The 25,611-nt window shown below is 35.4% G+C and overlaps 2 protein-coding genes across 2 annotated transcripts; one reads left to right on the top strand and one right to left on the bottom strand.

Annotated features, from left to right (window-relative positions):
• Positions 1–8,145: 8,145 nt before the first annotated feature.
• On the bottom strand, positions 8,146–8,589 carry LOC127131389 (uncharacterized mitochondrial protein AtMg00810-like). The gene has a single exon (XM_051060315.1). The coding sequence runs from the start codon at positions 8,587–8,589 to the stop codon at positions 8,146–8,148; it is 444 nt and encodes a 147-aa protein (XP_050916272.1).
• A 14,337-nt stretch (positions 8,590–22,926) lies between these two features.
• Positions 22,927–24,130, top strand: LOC127129305 (putative B3 domain-containing protein Os03g0621600). The gene is made up of 4 exons (XM_051058529.1): positions 22,927–22,998; positions 23,097–23,475; positions 23,565–23,671; positions 23,741–24,130. The coding sequence occupies exons 1-4, from the start codon at positions 22,927–22,929 to the stop codon at positions 24,050–24,052; spliced, it is 870 nt and encodes a 289-aa protein (XP_050914486.1). The 3' UTR covers positions 24,053–24,130.
• Positions 24,131–25,611: the final 1,481 nt, after the last annotated feature.

The following is a 25,611-nucleotide window of genomic DNA, read 5'->3' as shown; positions in this document are numbered from 1 at the left end:
ATGAGTTTGTTAGGGCTTGTGTTCTGATTGGTTAGTTCATTGCCATGCGCGCGTTTCCATTGGTCCATTCTGGTTGACCATGCATTGACCTGCCAGCGCATAAGTGAAATGACCGTGTTTCACACTTAGCGCGCCATGCATTTCAAATTGTCACATGCTTCGATTCCCAGCCGTGCACAATATCCCATTGCTTCATTCATTTTCTCCATATTTCATGCCATGGCTTCACATGTGATTTTTATTTTTTTCTTCACCTTTAGAAATTCATAACAAATAAAATAATGATCCAAAAAATACCAGGATTTTTGCATTGTGTCACATTTTCTCTCTAGTTTTTTATCATCATTTTTCCATAAATTGTGCTTGGCTGGATTGTATTTGGTGCTAGGGTTTGTGTACATGTATCATATCTTGACATTGCCTTGCTTCTTCATTTGTGAAATGCTCAATTTTAATCCAATGCTCATGAAATTTTACATGTTGAAACTAGACTCATGGCTTGAAATTATGGTGTTGATTTGGTATTTTTATCATGTGTCATTTCTGTTTTATGATCATGTGAAGTTAGGTGTGACAATTTGTGTCACACCTTGTGATGTTCAACTTGATTGATGAATTTTCCCTACCAAATGTTATCCAATTGTCCTGATTTTTTGTATGATGCTTGATATGGATGTTGTGGTTGCTCATGATATTTTGTGGAATTTTTGGATTGATTTCTGATTTAATTGAGATTTTTCATTCTGGATGGTCACATGTGAGCTTTTGAATTGCTTTGATTTTCATTTGATCATGAAATGCTTGCTCTTTATCCAATGAATGTGAAATTTTGCACACTATTTCTAGACATGTTGAATGGTGTTTTGGATTTGGTTTGAGGTTTTTACCATGTTTCATCTCTGTTCTAGGCCTATGCTAAGTTAGTGTGCCAAGTTGTGTCACATATGTGCTTGATTGTGCTTGCCTTGGCTTATGCAATTTGATTACCATGCCTAATGTTGTCCAAATGCTCTAATTTTTTGTGTGATGATCATGTTGTATGTTCTGTTTACTCATGAATTTTGTTGAGATTATTTGAAGCATTTTTGAGTTAATGTGCATTTGTTCATTTTGATGTCACAATGTGGTTCCAACTTGCATACCTTGCCATGTTTGGTTCATGAAATGAATTTGGTGAATGATATTGACATAAGACCTTTTGGATTGTGTTCTTAATTGAATGAGGATGATTCATGTCAAATTTCATGTTCTGTTTGGGATTTTTTCTCCATCTTTGACCCTAGGCTTTGACCTAGTGGTTAGTTGCTTATGTTTGAGCTTTGATTTCGGGTTGAGCATTCAAGTTTCATGGTTGTTGATGCTCTATCACTTGAGCCTTTGATGTTTACTTATGACTACTAACCTTGTGTGTTTTGTAGGGTTGTTAACTTATTTGAGTTTGACTTGTTGGCTTGTGCCTTTGCTCATTGGGTTTGACTGTCTGATATTCATGTTATCTGTTTGTCTGTACAGTTGAACTGATTTGTCTGATGTTTCCACAGGTACATTAGTTGCTCTAAGTTCAATTTGAACTTGCTTTTGCTTGGTTGCTTAACCACTTAGGTATGATATCTCTGACTTCATGTAGTCTGGAAGACCTGTCCTGTTATATTGGGCAGGCACCTGTCTGAAGCCCTCCTTAAGAGGCAATGCTTGTGAATGTTTATTTTTGTGCCAAGCAGGAAAAGTCCTTTGATAAGGCAATTGGCAGATAAAAGAGATGTGTAGTCCATCTCCTACTATTCAGTGTGTCATCCACTTTGCTCACACCATGTGTTGATGCATTGTGGATATTAACCTAAGGTCTTTGTTGTGTCAGTCATATGTGGAGAAGAGTTCCAACTTTCTGAACTCCCACTTTCATTTGTCTGAAGCTCTCCCAGGCTTGGGATAAGAGCTGTGAGGTCTTACCCTCACTTCCCATTTCATCTGCTTCACCCTAACTCTCAATGTTAGGGTTAAGAGCTAATTACACCCGATTCCAGTTGGCTTGTGTTTCACAGCCTAACCTTGTATGAGCCCAATTGTTTGCATATAGTGTGTGTGCTTGCTTTTTATGCTTGTATGACTTTGCTGTGCTGTTTAGGATAGCTTGCTGCCTGTGCAAGTTAGATAGAAACCTCAACCTAGGACCATTGTGGATTGCATGATAACTATTAGGCTCGAGTCAGTCTCCCTTCTAGTTTGTCATTTCCCAGTCTCTGGTTAGGAGGAAGTTTCTCCCCTGTTAAGGGGAACTACGTTGCCCTGATCCTCATACCAGATGAGGTACGTAGGCAGGAGATCGTACGAGATCTCTCCGGGCACCCTTTTTCTTTTTTTGTGTGTTTGCTTGACAGTTATTAGGCTCGAGTTCCAGACTCCCTATTAACTTGTTTGTTTGTTAACCTTCTTGTGTATGTTAGGATATGGATGTAAGACCAACGATTGGCAGTCCGTATCCTATTGGTGTTTGCTTGTGTGGAGTCTGACGTAAGTCCAGCGGTTGGAAGTTTGTTTCCAGTGTGTGTTTGTTGGTTTGGAGTCTGATGTAAGTCCAGCGATTGGCATTCGGTTTCCATGTTTGCCGTTTTGTGTGGAGTCTGACATAAGTCCAGCGATTGGCAGTCAGTTTCCTGTGTGGGTTTGTTCGGCGTGCGTGAGCCGAACTACGGTAGCTCTGATTCTCATTCCAGATGAGATACACAGGCATAGGATGCGATATCCTAGCGAGCCCGTTCCCCTTTTCTTCCACCTGTGTTGTTTCTAGTGTGTGTGTGTGCATTCTTTTGAGCAGTGTTTAGCAACCTTTCTTTTATTCTTTTGAGCGTGGATCTCGTCGAGTACGACGGATGCGTAGGGGTGCTAATACCTTCCCTTCGCATAACCGACTCCCTTACCCTGTAATCTTCGGTCATAAGACCATGTCTTTTCCAGGTTTACTTCGAGCGTTTCCTTTCCCTCTTTGGGATAAAAAACGCACGGTGGCGGCTCTGTTTGTTTTTGTTTTTTCCCGCCGGTTGTTTTTCGCGGATGCGACAGTCATTATCATCCCATCAGCGCTAGAGTTTATGCTTTATTTCTTTTCTATAATGTGTTTGCCCAAATAAGGTTTGATCAAAATCTTATTGGCATTGATCGATAAATAACTCAGTGTTTTGTTGTATTAGTGTAGGTGACCATTTAGAATTTGGGATAAATCTCAAATGGTCACCGTAGATGTTTTGTTATTGATGAGTATATGAGTTATTGTATTACATTGTTATTGATGAGTATATTGAGTTATTGTGATTATTGAGATATTCCAAATGTCTGTGTTCTTGCCTATTTATAAATCCCCCGAAACCTTACGATTTGTAGTTTTCCCCTAAATTTTCCCATAAGTAAGAAACCTAATTTTTTTTGAAAAAATGGACCTTTTTCACTAAAAAAAACTAAAATAGAAAAAATGCAGAAAATCGCAGGCATGCATAGAAGGGGATTGATCGTCTTATTTAAGGCGTAATTTAAGTTTCATAAGTCTGTTTGAGGTGTAATAATTGGAAAGCTAACGCAATATTCTTTTTTTTAAGTCTAAAAATTGAGTTTAGGAGCGCTACAAAAGTATCAGTTCTCAAGTTTTTATACCAGAGGTGTAGTCAATTTCAGTTATGTGTTAGTTATCATGTTTTATGCATAAATTGAGTTTTATAAGTCTGTTTAGGGTGGGGTTAGTTGTATTAGAAAGAAGGTTTAATGATATTTGAAATTGGAGAATTTTATAATTTTATCATGAGTATATAATGCTATTTTGAAGTCAGACATTCTATTTTAGAGTTTATGCATGAATTATTATGATATGGCTGAACTGAAACGAATAGAAATGAAGTTTAGTAACTCCACTTGAGGTACACTTAAATGAATTTGAAAGAGGGTTGAAAGAACGTTCAAACTGGGGAGTTTCATAATTTTATCATAAGTCTATAATATTTGATGCTATTTTAAAGTGAGACAATTTTAGAGTTAGTAGAGTTATCAATTGTGAAAACTTGTCCTTAGAGCACTTTTGAACACTTTAGAGTATTTTTGGATACTCTAGACTCATATTGAAATTTAAGAGATGTCGTTGAGACTTTTTTTAAAACTTTTTGAGAACTCTAATTGAGTTATAAAGAATATAATAAAATTTTGAGGCTTTTTGAGTAATTTTGACGAGTTTAGAGTTGTTGGGTAATAACCTTACTCCTTTTTGAGGTGAATAATAATTATTTTAAAATTATATTTTTTGAAGTTAGTAATTTGGTGGGATACAAGTGAGGTCTTATGTTGACAAATACATATTTTTGATGATGGTATTGGAAAACTTGGTTCTAGAGTGGAACCTATTTTTGATGATGGTATTTTATGATTATTTTAATGATTTCTTTTGATGGTGATTTTGATGATTGCTTGAGTTGCATGCTTTTTGTCTATAAACGATCATGCGTGCATATATTCAGAGTTAGATATGACTTCGGTCCAATGATAGCCAGGGTCAGAGAGGAACCATGGCACTCTCATGTCTAGAGAGGGACACGATTCAAGAGGAACCAAAAGCATGGGAAGTCAATAACAAACCTTTGACCCCAAACACCCGGTACCATATGCATATTGATGAATGAGTTAATGGCATTAGCATTCGCATTATAATTTGAATTGTGATTGTGCTTTGTGTGAATAATATACTTGAGATTGTTGTTGTTTACCATCCTTATGTTGATTTTCACCATTAACATTTGTAAGGTCTATTCTCGCCCCTTTTTGTTGTTGTGGTCTTTGTGCTTCTCTAGAGTACAATCAATTAGGTACTGAGCAGGAGGAGTTTCCTGTGAGTTGGAAGATGGCCTTGAAGCTTTTCTTTGTTTATTTTATCGATTATTTCTATTTAATTGGTCTATATGCTCTGGTCTGTAAAATCGGAAACAAGGCGTTTTTTTTTTAGTTGGTGTTGGATTTTTTTCCTTTAAATAATTATTTGATGCTAGGAGATATTTTGAGTTTCACTATGAGATTTTGAAAAAATATTCATGAAGTTGCACATTGTGTTTTGAGTAGCATCTTAAGTTATGAATTTTCTCTTTTATATTAAGAGTTAGGGTTTAGGATGTTATATAGTGTCGCTCCTATGTATACCCAAGTGCGGTGGGGAACGAAAAGCTACATAGTTATTGGTGGAAAATGAGTGTTGGTTAGTTGATTTTAGCGAATGAATGTTTAGGTCGAATTCTAATAGTTAAATGTTTGCTTGTATGCTCGCGCATGGGAGGCTTAAACATTTTTTTATATTACGATAGAAAGGATCCTGGTTGATCGTGTTCTAGCGGTTAACGTTTCTTGTATGGTTGTGCATAGTAGGCTTAAGAGTTTGTTTGTGTCGCGGACGAATACTCAAATGGTCGAGCTATACAGATCGTATCCAAGTATTCGGGGAAGAAAGAGGTATAAATCAAATTATTCCTTTTTCGTCCCATTTGTTATTGTGAAAAGATTTTGACGTGAAATGAATTTTGATTATGAAAATGGTTTGGTATAAATCGGGTTAAGAGTTTTAAGTGGATGACGAATGTTCGAATGGTCGAGCTATACAACTTATATCCAAACAATCTATAAAAATAGTGGTATACACCAAATCGTTTCTTTTTCATCTTATTTGTGAAAGATGTTTTAAAATGATTAAATGCTTTTGTTTTTATTTTAAAAATAAACTTGATATGAATCAAGATTTGATTTTCATTTAAAAATGGTTTGAATCGATGCTGAAATGGTTGAAAAATAATGAGAGGCGTGGATTGTAACGTGAGGTTGCAAGTTCTAGCACGAGGGCGCGAAATTTAACATGAAGGCGTGAATTGTAGCGCAAGGGCGCAAACTCTAACACAAGTGAATGACTTAAACCCACTAATAGTACAAAATGCAATGTAACACACAAATACATAACAAACTGATAGGACAACAATGTGCAGACATCAATCATAAACATCACATATTCATTACAAATGAATCGAAAAGTAAATGTGTGCGTGTTAAATTAAACGCAACGCAAGGATACAAATTTAGTTCACATAACGCGAGGACGTGAAATACGAGGGTGCCAATACAGGATTCAAATCCAACTTAAATGCAATATTGAAATGTCATGTGCCAACATAAATTTAATAACAAGTTGCTAATCGGAGTGCGGTCACCGCAAATTAACCAAACACAACAAATTGTGTTATAACAAAAACAACGCGACGTGACAAAATGCAAAGTAGCGCAAGCAAATGCGATTTGACGCTATGCAGAACTACCGAAAGCATGTACAAATATGAGGTAAAAGTGGTGACAATAGAAGCAAAATGTCGCATGTAAACAAAAGAAAACCAATCAACAAACTGCTAACATAAAAATATGCTCATTGCAATCAAAATAATATTTACTTAATGTAATATTGATAAACAAACCAAGCTGAACACATATAATATTCTATATCCAATTTTGGCGTAATAATAAATAACAAACAACAAACAATAACCCGTATAACGAATACTTACATCGTTATATCAAAAGAAAATCTAGCAGAGTCACGACATACAAATCATGTAGAACCTGCAGGTCGATTTGGATCGATTTCAACATAATGAAAAATAACAAAGCAACACAATCATAACTGAAAATATTTACGGTATTACATCATTTTAGAATTTTTACAAAATCCAGCAAAAAATAATCCAGCAGAAATGCAGCAACAAGAACTCAATCGAATCGAAATTTATATACGCAATAAAAATAAATACTTATCAACACAATAAAAATTAAAAAATCCAAATCATTACTGACCGAGTCGACTATGGCTGATGCTTCTCTCTAGAGTTTTCGATAATGGTATCAGAGGCAGATTGTGGTTGTTGTGTGACTGGAAATGAGACGAAATAATAGAGATTACTACCGGAAATGGAGTGAAAGTGTGGTGACTGAACGTTTTTGTTTTGTACGAAATGAGAGGATTAAGCGTGACTCTGAATGGAGGTTTACATGGTGAAGGTGAGTGTGTGAACAATAGTTGTTTTAGTGAGCATTCGACAACGTAACAACTGCAGGAGTATGAAACAGTGAAGGTGGATTTTCGTGTGTGAGGTGGTGAACAGTGAAAAACGAGGGAGTTGGATTGTCACTGCGTGAAGAAGAAAAATGAAAGGAAAAGAAAAGAGTGAAGGTTGTTATAATGTGCAAAGGGAATTTGTTGTTTGGTTTAGTGAGGGAAAAAGAAGTGAGGGGGTAGTACGTGAGTGTGCTGGTGAGATAAGAAGATGAAATATTACGTGTGGTGGGTGCATGAACGTGATTGAGAGTGAAGAGGGGATCAGTGGAAAATTTTGCAGGGGAAGGTGAGTGTTATTGAGTTTGAAGTTGTTTGGGTGGTCAACGTGAGGAGGGAGTATGCGAAGGGTGGAGATGTGAAGGGGTAGTTTGTTGGAAATAAACCCTTTGTGTTTAGAGAAAATGTGTGAAAATAGAGGCTTGAATATAAACTTGATAGGTAGGAGAATTATTTATGGAAGAGATAACTTTTTATTTTTGCTTGATACAAAAGTGTAGGATTACATCTCTATTTATAGTACTCTAAGGAGAACTCTAGATACACTAATTCTAGAGAGTTCTCAACTCTAGACATTCAAAGAGTATTCTAGAAAATATTACAATCTTAAGAAATATCAAGACACTCCAAATACTACAAGACTTTTCTAGAAACATTACCCAAAATAAACTAATCCCAAATAACAAAATCCAAAATCAAATAATAAGATTAGGCTCAAATCAAGTTTAATATTTCAACATCCCCCCTTAAACTTGATTTGTGACTCCAAGCATATTCCTTAGCTTCACGAAAGTTTCCAATTTGAGTGACTTGGTGAAAATGTCGGTAACTTGATCTCTAGACATCACATACTTCAACTTCACCTTCTTCTTCTCGATGCATTCTCTTATGAAGTGGTAACGAGTGTCGATGTGCTTACTTCTTTCATGAAATACAGGATTCTTTGCCAAAGCAAGTGCTGATTTATTGTTAACACATATTTCGACAGGATCTTCTTGTGGCATTTTTAATTCTTTCAACAAATTCTTTAGCTAAACTACATGACAAACACATGATGTGGTGGCAACATACTCAACTTCACTAGTTGATGGTGTGACGATAGGTTGCTTCTTTGACATCCAAGTGAAAGCAATATCTTTGATGTATTGAAGGATTCTTTTTGCCGCCTTGAAGTGAGTTGTTGTTGGAGCTTCCATGTAGCGACTTACGACTCCTGCAACATAGAGAATATCCGGCCTTGTACTTGTCAAGTAACGCAAACTTCCAACCAAACTTTTGTAAAGAGTTGGATCAACAATCTCTCCATTTTCATGCTTACTCAACTTGCTGCCACATTCCATCGGGGTGCCAAATGGATTGGCATCATGCATCTTGAAATTCTTAAGGCCTTCTTTGGCATAACCTTCTTGGGTGATAAAAATTCCTTTATCGTCTTGCTTTACTTCGATGCCGAGATAATATGCCATGAGCCCCATATATGTCATCTCAAATTCATTTGACATGTCTTTCTTGAACTCTTCGAACATGCTTAAATTGTTCCCTGTGAAGATCAAGTCATCAACATATAAGCACAATCAAAATATCTCCATTTTGCGCTTTAATATAGAGTGCATGCTCATATGGACACTTGATGAAGTTCTTGTCTTGAAATTACTTGTCGATTCGAACATTCCAAGCTCTCGGTGCTTGCTTGAGTCCGTATAATGCCTTCTTCAACTTCAAGACTTTTTCTTCTTGACCTTTTACTTCATAGCCCTGTGGTTGCTCGATATAAACTTCTTCTTCGAGAAAACCATTCAAGAAGGCCGACTTCACATCCATTCGATAGATCTTCCATTCATTTTGGGCTGCCAAAGAAATGATCAATCTAATAGTTTCAAGACGAGCAACCGGGGCAAATACCTCATCATAGTTAATTCCTTGTCTTTGACTATAGCCTTTCGCCACCAATCTTGCTTTGTATCTCTCCATGTATCCTTTTGCATTCTTCTTTGCCTTGTACACCCATCTTACTCCGATTGCTTTGTGTCCTTGTGGAAGTGTAGTAAGTTCCCATGTATCATTCTTCGTGATTGACTTGATTTCTTCTTCCATGGCGTCTCTCCACTTTACATTTTCAATTGCTTCTTGATAGCTTAGAGGCTCACAATTACCCAAAAGGCAAAAAAGGTTAGTGTCATTTATGTTTTCGATTACCTCATAAAGCTCTTCAATACTCCTTAGTCATGGTGTCCTCTCACTTGAGCTTGTTTCATCCAACCTTGGTGTCGGTGAGGCCGGTGGTGTAATATTTTTCTCTATCATTGGTTGTTCCATTTCGTATTCTTTTTCAAAGTAAGGAAGAAAATTGTACCTGTCTTCTTGAACACTCTAATCCCAACAATCTTCTTCTTCGAACTCCACGTCACGACTTATGACGATCTTTCCACTATTTGGATTATAGAGCTTGTACCCTTTGAAGCTTGAGTCATAACCGACGAATACATACTTCTCACTTTTATCGTCGAGCTTTGTTCTCCTTTCATCAGGAACGTGAGTATAGGAAATGCTTCCAAACACTTTGAGGTGAGAGATCCCAGGCTTCCTTCCACTCCATTCTTCTTGTGGTGTCTTCTCATGCACGCTTCTTATTGGGGAATAATTTGTCAGATAAACCGCACATGCCACTGCTTCGGCCCAAAACTCTCTCGGCATCTTCTTTCTCTTAAGCATGCTTCGCACCATGTTAAGTATGGTCTGATTCTTTCTCTCTGCTACTCCATTTTGTTGTGGTGATCTTGGCACTGTTAGTAGGAGGAGGATTCTATGATCTTCACAATATTTGTGGAACTCATTTGAAATGAACTCTCCTCCTCGGTCAGATCTCATGGCCTTAATGGAAAGACCACTTTCTTTCTCCACATGGGATTTAAACTTCTTAAAGTTTTCAAACACTTCTAACTTCTCCTCCAAGAAATAAACCCATTTTTTTCTAGAATAATCATCAATAAAGAGGAGAAAGTATTTACTCTTACCAAAAGAGTTTGGATGATTGGTCCACAAACATCGGTGTGTATGAGCTCTAGTGGTTTTGTCGCTCTTGACGTTGATTCCTTTGGAAAGCTTTTCCGAAATTGCTTCCCAACTAGACATCCTTCACATAGTTGGTCTGGATGGTTTATAATAGGCAAGCCTCTCACCATCTCCTTCTTTGACAAGCATTTTAGACTGTCGAAGTTGAGATGTCCAAATCGTAGATGCCATAGCCACGAAGAGTCAGTATAGCAAGTCTTGAGACACTTTGCAACATCATTTTGAATGTTCAAGAGGAACATTCTATTATTTGACATAGGCACCTTAGCAATCAAGTTATGTCTACAATCTCTTAAGAAAAGACTATGTTCTTTCAAGTGGATGTCATAGCCTTTCTCTAATAATTGTCCCAAGCTCAAAATATTTTTCTTCATGTTAGGAACATAATAGACATTGGATATGAATTGATGACTCCCATTCTTTAAGCGTATAAGAATTTTACCTTTGCCTTTGACTGGTATGTTTGAGTCATCTCCAAATGAGACATTGTCAGTTGCCGCTTTATTGATCTCTACGAACATGCTTCGATCTCCGCACATGTGATTGCTTTCACCGGTGTCGAGGTACCATTTGTTTCTTTTCTCTTCAACTTGGTTTTGCCACGCGAGCAACAAAGTTTCTTCTTCTCCGCCTTTTTCTTCTACAAAGTTAGCTTTCTCCACAACTTTCTTCAAGAATCTACACTCAGATGCATAATTGTAAGAACAAAAATAGTTCTACAACAGATTCCAAGATTTTGATGATAACAAAGGATGAAACCAAAAATGGCACTCTAACGAAAAGTTTCTAAGTGTGCAGGACTCTAAACAAGAAGGAAGGAATCTGATCGCGTCATCAGATACAGAATCAAATCAGATACAAATTACCTGAAGATCCGAAGCATCTGAAGTAGAAACGCATCCTAGAAGTTCTAACTCTGAGCAAATCAGCGCATCAGAATATCAGAAGCATATGAAGAAGAAGCGCGCTCTAGAAGTTCTGACTCTAAGCAACGGTATATCAGAATTCCAGAAGCTCTCAAACGTCATCTGAAGACAACACTGGAAATCTAAAAGATCAGGACTATCAGAAGCTCTGAAGTCACAGCTCAAGATCTCAGAGTAACAGAGTAACACAGACACTGATAATGGTTTTCCATATCCAGAAAGAGTAACAGCAACTTCAACTTCAAATGGAAAGAAACTATATTTGGAAAGAAGTTATTCAGGGAGACAAACTTGTTCTGGCAAGAAACAACGAAGTTATGGCATTAAACTCTCATCAAGACCAAATATCTGCCATCACTACAAACGGTCGTTTTTCACCTCTATATAAAGAACGGTGAACCTCATTGAGAGACACACTTGAACGCACAGAATTACTCTACTCTCTCTTTAATCTTTCACGAGCTTTTGCTCATAATGTGAAACTTCTTATCTGCTCTAATTGCTGTAATACTTGCTTTATCCTAGAAGCACTCTAGATTACAAATTCTGTTTTTACCTCAATTGTTTTAATTCCTCAAGTGACTCTGCGCAGTCTGTATACTTAAGAGGACTAAGAGATCTTTCTCTTAGACGTTGGTTGTGATAATCTTTCAAGATTAGTGGATTAAGTCCTTGTTGAAGGCAAAATCACCTTGGCCGAGTGGACTGGAGTAGCTTTGTGTTATAAACGAACCAGTATAAAATCCTGTGTGATTTTATTTTGCAAAAGCGCTTATTTTCCAAAACAATTCAAACCCCCCCCTTTCTTGTTTTTCTCACCTTCAATTGGTATCAGAGCTTCGACTCTGTTATTGATTTTCCAATCAAACACTTAACCGTGTAGAGAGATCCAGAACGAGAAAAACTATGGCCCAGATAAACGAAAGAGACAGTTACAATGCTAAGCCTCCTATCTTTGATGGAGAGAAATTCGATTACTGGAAAGATAGAATTGAAAGTTTCTTTCTAGGCTATGATGATGATCTCTAGAACATTGTCACAGATGGACACAAACCTCCTGTAACAGATGCTGGAGTTGAAGTTCCCAGAGGTAAGATGTCAGATGATCAGAAGCGTGTTTTCAAAAATCATCACAAGGCCAGAACCATACTTCTCAATGCTATATCTTACAACGAGTATGAAAAGATCACCAACAGGGAAACAATTAAAGACATACTTGACTCTCTGAGGATGACTCATGAAGGAAACTCTCAGGTCAAAGAAATAAAGGCTCTGGCTCTTATCCAGAAATATGAAGCCTTCGAAATGGAGGATGACAAAGCCATAGAGGTAATGTTCTCTAGATTCCAAACTCTTATTGCAGGTCTCAAAGTTCTAGACAAAGGATACACCACTGCAGACCACGTTAAAAAGATAGTCAGAAGCTTGCCAAAGAAGTGGAGACCCATGGTCACTGCCTTAAAACTCTCAAAGGATCTGAACAACATCAGTCTTGAAGAGCTTGTCAGTTCACTCAGAAGTCATGAGATATAACTAGAGGAAGATGAGCCTCAGAAGAAGAACAAGTCTGTAGCACTAAATTCCAGATCTGAAAGACGCAAATCTGACAGAAACAAAGCATTCCAGGCCGAAATAGAAGATGTTGATGACTCTGAACAAGAAGATTCTGACGACGAAGAAGAATTGTCCCTCCTAACTAGAAGAGTTAAATAACTCTGGAAAAAGAGGAACAACAACTTCAGAAGACCAAGACCCAGAGGGGATCGATCAGAATCAACCTCAAAAGGTAAAACTAACAAAGATGTTACCTGTTATGAATGTAAAGAAACAGGTCACTACAGGAACGAATGCCCAAAGTTAAAGAAAGACAGCTCCAGAAAAGAGAGCTTCAAGAAAAACTCCCTCAGAACCAAGAAGGGATTAATGGCCACCTGGGATGATAGCGAATCTGACTCATCAGAATCTGACTCTGATGAACAGGCGAATGTGGCGTTCATGGCTACCACATCCAGGAACACTTCAGATGAAGAATCTGAATCAGAAGAGGTATTTTCTGAACTCTCTCGATCTGACCTAGAATCATGCTTGTCAGAAACTCTTAGCTCATATCAGAAACTAAAACAAAAATTTAAAGCAATAAAAGGCTGTCTTGAAGAAAAATTTGAAGAATGTGGCAAACTTGAGATGACAATTCTAGAACTAAAAGATGAAAACAAAGTTTTAACATCACTAAAAGATGCAGCAAAGAAAAATTGTTTAAAACTAGAAGAAGCGTTATCTCAAGCACCTCAAACTTCAAATACGATAATTTATAAATACGAAAAAGCCTTTCAAAAGTTTCTGAAAAATGGGATAGGAAGGAGTGTAATGGCATCCATGATTTATGGAGTCAGTCAGAACAATAGAAAAGGCATTGGGTATGATCCTAAGGAAGATAAAACTTCTACTAGTGACCAACTTAAATCTCCATTTTCATATCACTATACACACACACAAGAGCAAAAATTTGAAAATGCTAGAAAACCCAAAGTGTTAAGAAACTCTGGGAAAACTAATCAGAAAGGACCCAAGAGACTCTGGGTACCAAAAGATAAGATTGTTTATGTTGTAGATATCTTATGCAGCAAAGTTCAAACACCAGTCATGGTACCTGGACTCTGGATGCTCGCGACACATGACGGGAAGAAAGTCTATGTTCCAAAGCTTGGAACTTAAAGACGCTGGATTCGTAGGCTTCGGAGGAGATCAGAAAGGAAGGATCAGAGGCTCCGGAACTATTGGTAATGGTACTCTTCCCTCTATATCTGATGTCCTTTACGTAGAAGGATTAATGCATAATTTGTTATCCATAAGTCAATTAAGTGATAACGGTTATGATGTGATCTTTAATCAAAAAACATGTAAAGCCATAAATCAAAACAATGGTTCTGTCTTATTCACAGGCAAGAGGAAAAACAATATTTATAAAATTAATCTTTCTGATTTAAAAGAACAAAATGTGAAATGTCTGATGTCTGTTCACGAAGAGCAATGGGTATGGCATAAACGCTTGGGCCACATTAGCATGAGGAAACTATCTCAGCTAAATAAACTCGAGTTAGTCAGAGGCCTACCTAAACTGAAGTTCTCTTCAGATGCTCTATGTGAAGCATGTCAGAAAGGAAAATTTTCAAAAACATCTTTCAAAAAGAAAACTATTGTTACTACCTCTAAGCCTTTAGAACTTCTTCACATTGATCTATTTGGTCCTGTGAAAACATCATCAGTCAATGGAAAGAAGTACGGACTAGTCATTGTTGATGATTTCAGTCGCTGGACATGGGTGAAATTCCTAAAACACAAGAGTGAGTCTCACTATGTATTCACTAGTTTCTGCTCCAAAGTGCAAAAAGAATTTGACTCTAAAATTGTCAGAGTCAGAAGTGATCATGCTGGGGAATTCGAAAATAAATCCTTTGAGGAATTATTTGACTCTAATGGAATATCCCATGATTTCTCCTGCCCTAGAACTCCACAACAAAATGGAGTTGTAGAGAGGAAGAATAGGACACTCCAAGAGATGGCCAGAACTATGATCAACGAAACTAATGTGGCTAAGCACTTTTGGGCCGAAGCTGTAAATACAGCGTTACATTCAGAATAGAATCTCCATAAGACCTATTCTGGAAAAGACTCCCTATGAACTGTGTAAAGGAAGGAAACCAAACATTTCATATTTTCATCCTTTTGGATGTTCTTGCTTTATTTTAAACACTAAAGAACATCTGAACAAGTTTGATTCCAAAGCACAGAAAGGTATTATGTTAGGATACTCAGAACGCTCTAAAGGCTACAAAGTATACAATACAGAAACCAAAATTGTGGAAGAATCAATTCATGTCAGATTTGACGATAAGCTTGACCCTGAAAAGTCAAAGCTAGTTGAAAATTTTGCAGATTTAGAAATCACTCTTGCAGGATCTGACAAAGCTCCAGAAGCAACTGCCATTCAGAATTCTGAGGAAATTAATCTTCCATTAATTCCCAAGAAAGCTAAAAGTCGCCTCAACGTATCTGAAGAATTGATTCTGGGCAACAAGGACAAACTTGTCAGAACCAGATCTACCTTCAGGACTTCTGAAGAGACTCCTCTAGGACTAGTGTCTCTGATCGAGCCTACTTCCTGTGATGAGGCACTTCAAGATAACGACTGAGTTCTAGCCATGCAAGAAGAATTAGATCAATTCACAAAGAATGATGTCTGGGATCTTGTTCCCAAGCCCAGAGGCACTCACGTTATCGGAACCAGATGAGTATTCAGAAACAAGCTGAACGAGAAAGGAGAAGTCGTCAGAAACAAAGCTCGACTGGCAGCTCAAGGTTACAGTCAACAAGAAGGTATTGACTACAATGAAACCTTTGCTCCAGTCGCAAGGTTAGAATCTATTCGTCTTCTTGTATCTTTCGCTATAAACCATTCTATTAAATTATATCAAATGGATGTCAAGAGCGCATTCCTTAATGGTTATATATCAGAAGAAGTGTATGTCAACCAACCTCCAGGTTTTGAAAATCCAAATTTTCTAGAACATGTTTTTAAACTTAAAATATCTTTATATGGACTGAAACAAGCTCCCAGAGCTTGGTATGAACGTTTAAGTAACTTTCTTCTGGAACACAATTTTATCAGAGGGAAAGTTGACTCCACACTCTTCTGTAAAAACCTTAACAATGATCTCATGATATGCCAGATATACGTTGATGATATTATTTTTGGTTCAGCTAACACCTCTGTTTGTCAAGAATTCTCTGAGTTAATGCAGACAGAATTTGAAATGAGCTTAATGCAAGAACTAAAGTTCTTTCTAGGAATTCAAATTAACCAAACTCCAGAAGTCACGTACGTTCATCAAAGCAAATACATAAAAGATGTTCTGAATAAATTTGACATGGCCGAATGCAACTCTGTAAAGACTCCCATGCATCAAACATGCATTCTTGAAAAGGAAGAAGTCAGTAAAAAGGTTTGTCAGAAGCTCTATCGTGGTATGATAGGCTCCCTTCTCTATCTGACTGCTACTCGACCTGATATTCTCTTTAGTGTCTGTCTCTGTGTCAGATTCCAATCAGATCCTAGAGAAACTCACTTAACAGCAGTTAAGAGAATTTTCAAATATCTGAAAGGAACTCCTAACCTGGGCCTGATGTATGAGAAAACATCAGAGTATAGACTTTCGGGTTACTGTGATGCAGATTACGCAGGAGATAGATTGGAACGAAAAAGCACATCTGGAAATTGTCAGCTCTTAGGAAACAATCTGATATCCTAGGCCAGCAAAAGACAGTCAACTATCGCTCTGTCCACAGCAGAAGCTGAATACATCTCAGCATCATTGTGCACAACTCAGATGCTCTGGATGAAGAATCAGTTAGAAGATCTGCAAATCTTCGAGAGTAACATTCCTATCTTTTGTGATAATATTGCTGCCATTTGTGTAAGTAAGAATCCCATTCTACATTCCAGAGCTAAGCACATTGAAATAAAACATCATTTTATCAGAGACTATGTTCAGAAAGGGATAGTAACATTGAAGTTCATTGATACAGATCATCAATAGGCAGATATCTTTACTAAGCCTTTAGCTGAAGATATATTTCTCTTTATCTTAGAAAATCTGAACATTCAAAACTGCCCTGAATAAAATGTGCTTCTGAAGCTGTAAAATGAGACTCTGACATAAACAATTAGATTCTGCCTCTGACTCTGATACTTCTACCTAGTTAAGAAGCTATCTGAGTTAGAAATCTCCAGGAACCATTCGTTTGGTATTCCTGAAGATCAGATAAAGCAAACACGTGGAGTGACTTGCGTCTAACCTTGGAACTTCTAGACAGCTGTCTAGCAGTAATCAAGGAACAGACTCTTGAGATCTCCTCGAGCAGTGTGCAAACTGTTGGGATTAGACATTCATTAATGAGCCATAATCATTTCTCCCTCTAAACGTGCTAACTTGGTTTTTGTGCTAAACTCTGAATTGCATGTCGTTTTGCATGCGTTTCTTTTTGGTATTTAAACACTCTTTTCTCACTTTGCACACATTTCACTCTCACTCACTCTTTTAACCCCAGTTCTCTCTCAAGGCATTTCTGCAAACAGTTCATCTTCATCCCAGTTCTTCATCATCAATGGATTCTCAACAACAATCTGTGTTCAACTACTCTCAGCAAATGAACTCCAGCAACGTAGCTCAAAGCACAAGCAATCCTACTCCAACCGTTACAGGCGTTACTACAACACCAGTATACAAGGAGCCTCACATTCTTGACCGTGAGCCTCATATTAATCTTGCAACTCCTTTCGAGAAACTGGACGTGCTATGTGAATCACTGGTGGATTTTAACAACATGAAGAGAAATGGTGTAGACCTCACTGAAGAACTTCATCAACAAGGTTGGGGAAACTACTTTCAACGCCTCTACGGTCCAGTTTACCCAAATCTTATTAAGGAATTATGGAGGTTTGCTGATGCTGACGATCATTTCATCGTCTCCTACGTTTTGGGTGTAAAAATTGTGATAACTGAAAAGTCAATCGCTGCCTTGCTGAACATGGAAAAAGCTGGAGGAAGAAGAGGTACCATTTGTTTCTTTTCTCTTCAACTTGGTTTTGCCACGCGAGCAACAAAGTTTCTTCTTCTCCGCCTTTTTCTTCTACAAAGTTAGCTTTCTCCACAACTTTCTTCAAGAATCTACACTCAGATGCATAATTGTAAGAACAAAAATAGTTCTACAACAGATTCAAAGATTTTGATGATAACAAAGGATGAAACCAAAAATGGCACTCTAACGAAAAGTTTCTAAGTGTGCAGGACTCTAAACAAGAAGGAAGGAATCTGATCGCGTCATCAGATACAGAATCAAATCAGATACAAATTACCTGAAGATCAGAAGCATCTGAAGTAGAAACGCATCCTAGAAGTTCTGACTCTGAGCAAATCAGCGCATCAGAATATCAGAAGCATCTGAAGAAGAAGCACGCTCTAGAAGTTCTAACTCTAAGCAACGGTATATCAGAATTCCAGAAGCTCTCAAACGTCATCTGAAGACAACACTGGAAATCTAAAAGATCAGGACTATCAGAAGCTCTGAAGTCACAGCTCAAGATCTCAGAGTAACAGAGTAACACAGACACTGATAATGGTTTTCCATATCCAGAAAGAGTAACGGCAACTTCAACTTCAAATGGAAAGAAACTATATTTGGAAAGAAGTTATTTAGGGAGAAAAACTTGTTCTGGCAAGAAACAACGAAGTTATGGCATTAAACTCTCATCAAGACCAAATATCTGCCATCACTACAAACGGTCGTTTTTCACCTCTATATAAAGAACGGCGAACCTCATTGAGAGACACACCTGAACGCACATAATTACTCTACTCTCTCTCTAATCTTTCACGAGCTTTTGCTCATAACGTGAAACTTCTTATCTGCTCTAATTGCTGTAATACTTGCTTTATCCTAGAAGCACTCTAGATTACAAATTCTGTTTTTACCTCAATTGTTTTAATTCCTCAAGTGACTCTGTGCAATCTGTATACTTGAGAGGACTAAGAGATCTTTCTCTTAGACGTTAGTTGTAATAATCTTTCAAGATTAGTTGATTAAGTCCTTGTTGAAGGCGAAATCACCTTGACCGAGTAGGCTGGAGTAGCTTTGTGTTATAAGCGAACCAGTATAAAATCCTGTGTGATTTTATTTTGCAAAAGCGCTTATTTTCCAAAACAATTCAAACCCCCCCTTTCTTGTTTTTCTCACCTTCAATAATGGCCGATCTTGTTGCAGTTGAAGCACTTGATTTGTGATTTGTCACACCTCGACCATGAATTTCCTCTTCCACGACCTCTTGTTGCTTGTGGATTCCAACTTCTTTCTCCATTTTTAGAGTAGTTGTTATAACTGCCTCTTCCTTCTCCTCAATGTCCTCGTCCACGCCCGCGATCTTGGCCACAACCTCGTCCTCTTTGGCTCTTGTAATTCACATAATTTGCTTCCTTTATGTTAAGTTGTAGTAGTTTCTCCATAGTCTCCTTTTGTTTAATTTTTCTCTTTTGTTTTTCTTCGTATGCTTGTAAGGAGCCCATAGGTTGCTCAATAGTCATGGTCTTTAAATCCATGTTTTCTTCAATATTGCTAACAATGAAGTCAAAACTTGGATTTAAAGTGCGAAGTATTTTGTCCATGAATTTCACCTCATCAACATCTTTGCCATTTCTTTTAAGTTGATTGACTACGGCCAATACTCGAGAAAAATAATCAGAAATTGACTCAGACTCTTCCATAAATAAACGTTCAAAATCACCTATAAGAGTTTGAAGACGAATCTTTTTCCCCTGTTCCACTCCTTTGTTGCAAGTTTGAAGTTTGTCCCATGCTTCTTTGGTTGCCGTTGCGTTGGAGATCTTCTAAAATGTATCTTCATCCACCGATTGGTAAATAAGGAAGAAAGCTTTCTTGTCTCTCTTTCTTGACTCCCTCAATGTCTCCTTTACACCTTGGCTTATCGAGGCTTCATCTTGCTCATTGAAGCCTTTCTCAACGATATCTCACACATCTTGAGCTCCTAGTATCACCTTCAACTTGATACTCCAATTGTCATAGTTGTTCTTTGTGAGCATCGACATTTGAAAAGGGAAACCTCCATTCGCCATTTTTTTAGGACCTTGAAGCTCTGATACCACTTTGTTGGAAATAACCCTTTGTGTTTAGAGAAAGTGTGTGGGAATATATGCTTGAATAGAAACTTGATAGGTAGGAGAATTATTTATTGAAGAGAGAACTTTTTATTTTTGCTTGATACAAAAGTGTAGGATTACATCTCTATTTATAGTACTCTAAGGAGAACTGTAGACACACTAATTCTAGAGGGTTCTCAACTCTAGACATTCAAAGAGTATTCTAGAAAATATTACAATCTTAAGAAATATCTAGACACTCCAAATACTACAAGACTTTTCTAGAAACATTATCCAAAATAAACTAAGCCCAAATAACAAAATCCAAAATCAAATAATAAGATTAGGCCCAAATCAAATTTAATATTTCAACAAAGTTCACATTAAGGAGATCCAAACTTCTTCAAGTTTTACTTATTTTCTTTTGATTTCAAAAAATAATTGAGAGAGAGAACTTGATATGTGAGTGGGCGGCTAGCTAGTTGCAAAAAGAGTGATGTTTTCTCCTTTTTGAAAAAAATCTCTTTCTCTCTTTTTTTGTATTGTCTGAAATTGAAATTGAGAGAGGTGGATAATTGATTGATTAAAGTGTAGGTGCAAATATTTGTCTCAATTCATGGACCATAAATTACTATCTATATCACATATTAGGGTTTTAGGGTTTGTTATTTTCAATCAATTCCAATAATACCCCTACATATTTTTAGGATCAAAATAATTTTTAAAAAATGGTAAAATAAAATCACAAATATTCTTTTAATAAAAACAAATAAAATAATTTAACTATTTTATATATCTCTATTTATTTTTCTTAATATTTTGAATTAAAAAAACAAAATAAAAGGAATTAAAATGAATAAAAAAATCAAATTTCCAAATGCACGAAAAAATAAAATGAATGTACTAAAATAATCTACACGAAATATAGTTCAGTAAAATAGACAGTCGTTGATCAAATCTTACAATAAAAATACTCAGCTGAAATAGCTCAGACTCGTCAAAATATGAAAGCGCGAAGACGCGAAAAAATAAAATGAGCATACTAGATTAAACTACGCGTAATATAGATCAATAAAATAAACAGTTGCAGACTCAAACCTGAAAATATTGTTCATTAAATTTACATGCGGTTAAAAAATCAATTCAACCGATTTACCCGTAAAACCAAATTTTTATTCTAAAACAAAATAAAATAAAAGTGGTTGCATGAAAATTTAAAATCCACTAATAAAATTAGAGTATAAAATTAGAGTACGACACCTATCCTCCATAGTAGTAGGGTTTTAGCCTATTTCCATTCACCACAAAAGTTCCTCCAATAATCTCATTTTTTTTAATTCTACTTCCCCACAAGGAAAAACATATTTAATTGTAAATGACTCTGACCGTCTAGACCAATGCTTTTCAAGAAATAGATTCAATCTGAAATTAGTTTTTTTCATTGAAAAGTAATGTTAGATTTGATTGAAAAGGAAATGAACTCTTTTCAAGAAAAAAAATGGTATATTTCATTTTATCACTCAAGACCCTACTAAGAGGTCTAATGTTAATAGAGTTACATGAACACTAAATACCAAACTAATAACTTCGGTTACTAAACAAGTTATAAAATCGTTTTTGTTTGATAAAATCTTACCTACCATCAGAAAAGATATGAATCTACTATTCCCTCCGTTCCTTTTTAAGTGTTACTTTTTTACTTTTTACACATACTAAAGAAGCTAATCATTATTGTTACTTTTTAAATAATAATTCCTCTTTTACCTATAATATCCTTAATTATTTATTACATTCACTTTACTTTTTCTCTCTCTGCAATCATTATATAGGGATAATTTTGACAAAATAGCAATTAATACTACCTTGAACTTTGCAAGTGACAATTAAAAAGAAACAAATTTTTTGCAAAAAAGTGACACTTATAAAGGAACGGAGGGAGTATTATTTATTCAACAACAAGATAATTATAATGAAAGATGACTCTTAAATTTAAAAAAAAGCCTAGAAAATAAATTTTGATGTCATTGCTTTTAGTGCCTCTTTTTCTTTTTCTTCTAAACGTCCATCTTCTTCCTTTTCAATTTCTTTAAAATTTAGTTCCAACTCATTCGCTTCATCTTCTCCCTCTCCCTATGCAACTCCATCAAAAACAAGTTGCAGCATATTTTCTCCACTATTTCCAATGTATTGTCTTCTTCATCTTCAACTCTCTTAAAATCAAAATCAAAAGAATCTTCTACTATTCCTAAGTCATAGTTTAACTCATCTTTTTCATGTACAACTCCCTCATCTTCATCTTCAACTCTCTTAAAATCAAAAGAATCTTCTACTATTTCTAAGTCATAGATTAACTCATCTTTTTCATGTACAACTCCCTGAAATCCATAGGGTTTTCAACTATCTCTAATTCATTGTTTTCACCATAATTTTTATTTTGTTCCTATGCAACTCTCAAACTCCACAAAGCCTTCCGCTTTCAAATCATTAATCTTTATTAATTTGATTTATACTTCTCAGCATAAAGTTGATTTTCAGTTCTAACAACTTATTATATATATATATATATAATATATTATATATATATATATATATATATTATATATATATTATATATATTTGCTAACGGAAATCTACTTATTTATATGAAGGTTTATTTTAAAAAATTTACAAAAAATGATTAAATGCATGTTGTTAAGTGGATCTATTTTAATAAACTCCTGTGAGATTTGTTAAAATAAATCAACTTACTTTTATGAAAGTTTTGCTAAAATAAACATTTATAAAAACGGGATTTAGTGTGTGAGAGATATGAAAATATAGAAATTGTAAAATTAATATGAAATTAAAACTTATTTTAATATTATGCTAATAAAATATTAAAGAGATTTAACCATGAAAAGAATCTTATTTATTGTCTTAGAAAAGAAATTAAATAAACAGATTTAATTTAATGTGATTATCGGTTACTATTCCAAGAAGCCTCGAGCTTTGTAGGCATTTAGTATTTGATGAAGTATACGCAAGAGAGTGATGAAGAGTTTATTATGAAAAACTATTTTTTAAATATTTCTCTCAGAAACTCCATTGCAGTGTAAGCAAGCTCATGGCTAGTGAAATTCCTCTAGTGGAATCAATCCACTTCATAATTACTCATAGCTTTCATAAACAAAAATGTGTATGCCTTTCACCTATATATTTTCTTTGTTCATGTATTATTTCTTTATGAGTTCTACCATGCATGCATATTAATCTGGTGTTATTCATTGGTGGCAGATGATTCCATGTAAGTTTGTGGAGAAATATGGAAAAAATCTACCAAGAGATATTTATCTAAAGACTTCCAATGGTGAAAAATGGAAAATAAGTTTGGCAAAAAGTGGTGGCGAAATATGGTTTGGAAATGGTTGGAAAGAATTTGCAGAGTTTCATTCTCTATCTCATTACCATCTTCTAGTTTTCAGATATGAAAGAACTTCCCATTTTAAGGTACATATCTTTGATGAGCATGCTGTGGAGATAAACTACCCTCTCAAAAGAGTTGATGTCAACAATGAAGAAGATTGTAGAGCAAGTCAAAAGAGAAAAGCTTACTCCTCCTTTGAAATTGGAAGCACTAGTTGTGTCAAAGTTGGAAAATCGCAAAAGTGTAAAGGTATAGGTTATCATCTTTTGTATTCATGTTGTCAAGTCCATTAAAATTTGTGTGGAACTGACATTCATTAAGATGTTCCGTTTTTGCAGGAAAACAAGTGAATGCAATTCTTGAAAGAGCAAAAGAATTCAAAACATGTAATCCATCCTTTGTTCTTGTCATGGGTGCATCTTATGTTGAACACCATTTTCTTTTGGTAAGTAAATTAGCACACAAACATTTGTAAATAATTTAAAGATTCTAACCATTTTCTTTTTCTTGGCAGACTATACCTTCTAATTATGGCAAGACACACTTTGATATGGACAAGAAGAGAGGAAATATGTATTTTCAGGTTTCAAATGGCGAAAAAGTTTGGCCTGCAAAGTATGGAATTAGGATGCACTATAAAGGACAAATAAAGTTTGAACTCATAGCTGGATGGATGAAATTCTCAAAGGATAATAATTTGAAAGTTGGTGATGTTTGTAATTTTGAGCTCATTCTTAGGACTAACATGACCTTCCTTGTTCACATCTTTAGAAAGACAAATGAAGTCAACACAAATTGTTCAACTTCTCAAAGTAGGATTCATTGATGTTTAACTTTAGTTTCAAATTATTTATTTTTGTTATATGATAAATAAGTTTTTTCTTTCAATCTTATATAGGTTCATCCCACATGAAAAGAGAAGAAGCTGCTCATGGAAAGACAGAGAACGGGAATGAAAATCATCACATATCACCACCTGTGAAGAGTTTGTTCCGGTAGACAACATAACTTATATACTACATGCGGGTACCCAACCTGTCTTGAATTTGAAGCGAAAAATCCATTTTTATTGGGTTTATTATCTACATTATTATTTTAATTTTGATAATTTAGAATATTAAATATTTGATTAATGTTTTGATATTCCAATTTGAATCAGTTTGAGACATGTTTCAATTTTAATTCTCCATTTTAAAGATGATGAGTTAGTTTTGGGAGAGATAACGACCGTCTTCGATCCACTAAGTTAGTGGACCTAATTCTAATGCATGTTTTAGAGATACCGTTAACAAATGAAAATACTATTTAAAATCAAGAAACAGTTTAACTTTTCAAACAAATATTTTGCATTTTTAGAAATTTGATGTTATATGATCTTTTGATTGAATTATTATGCTTCTTCATTTAATGTTACTTTAGAGTATTTTTTGTTGTGTTAGTTAGTTCCATAGTTTTATTATCATTATAAATAATTCATCATCTCCAGCAATAGATGGTTAGACCATACTGTCATTTTAACTGCGATTTGAGTTCTCATTCAGGATTTCCTTTCTGATAAGCTATAGGCAAAATTAAATTCAAATCTTCAATGAATTTAGTTTAGTATGACTTGCATATAAGTGTACTGCTTTTAACCAAAACATAATGCGTCACACATTAAAATTTTACAACATCCATTGTTAAATATAGGACCATCTTGATAATATCATCACTTAAAAAGAGTGTATAAAAAATCTGGTATTTCAAGTGAAAGATACGGTAATAAATTGAAAAAATCTAGTAGTGATTTAAAAAGTTTAGCATGCATTTTTAAAAAAATCGATGTGTGAAAAAAATATCATTGTGTTTCAGATTTTTTTTAAAAACCTTGACAAATCCAATAGTGTAAAATCATTGGTTTTTTAAAAAGCTAGTGCGTTTATTGATCTTTTAGAAGGGCTACAAAAACCTCTGGTGGTGTAATTAAGGTTTTTTATTTTATCGACATTATTTTACGATTGTGATTGCACTGACGGTTGTGTGTCGTCCAGAATAAATCTAAAATTATATAAATAAAGATTATGTGTTGTTAAAAAATATCTTAGAATGTCTCACTATTTGAATGCCATGGATTGATAATGATGAAAATGTGAATTCAACCATATTGAGTTGAAGACTCATGAATATAATAAGGTTATGTGGAGAATATATCATTGTATGCTAACAAAGGGACCAATCGAGTTTGATACAACAATTTTTAGATTTGTCAACGACATAATCAAGATGTTGAAACGTTCATAATCATTTAACTGTGTCTATTGTTTGTTATTTATTATTGTTTTGTGAAATCTTGTAATCGTCAATGCTAATTTATGTTAATCGTCATGTATTAAGTTATATGTTAAT

The sequence above is a fragment of the Lathyrus oleraceus genome, chromosome 3, assembly GCF_024323335.1.
Source record: "Lathyrus oleraceus cultivar Zhongwan6 chromosome 3, CAAS_Psat_ZW6_1.0, whole genome shotgun sequence".
In the NCBI taxonomy this organism is placed as follows: domain Eukaryota; kingdom Viridiplantae; phylum Streptophyta; class Magnoliopsida; order Fabales; family Fabaceae; genus Lathyrus; species Lathyrus oleraceus.
The sequence above is the reverse complement of the archived record's forward strand: the minus strand, read 5'-3'. Positions and strand labels throughout refer to the sequence as shown.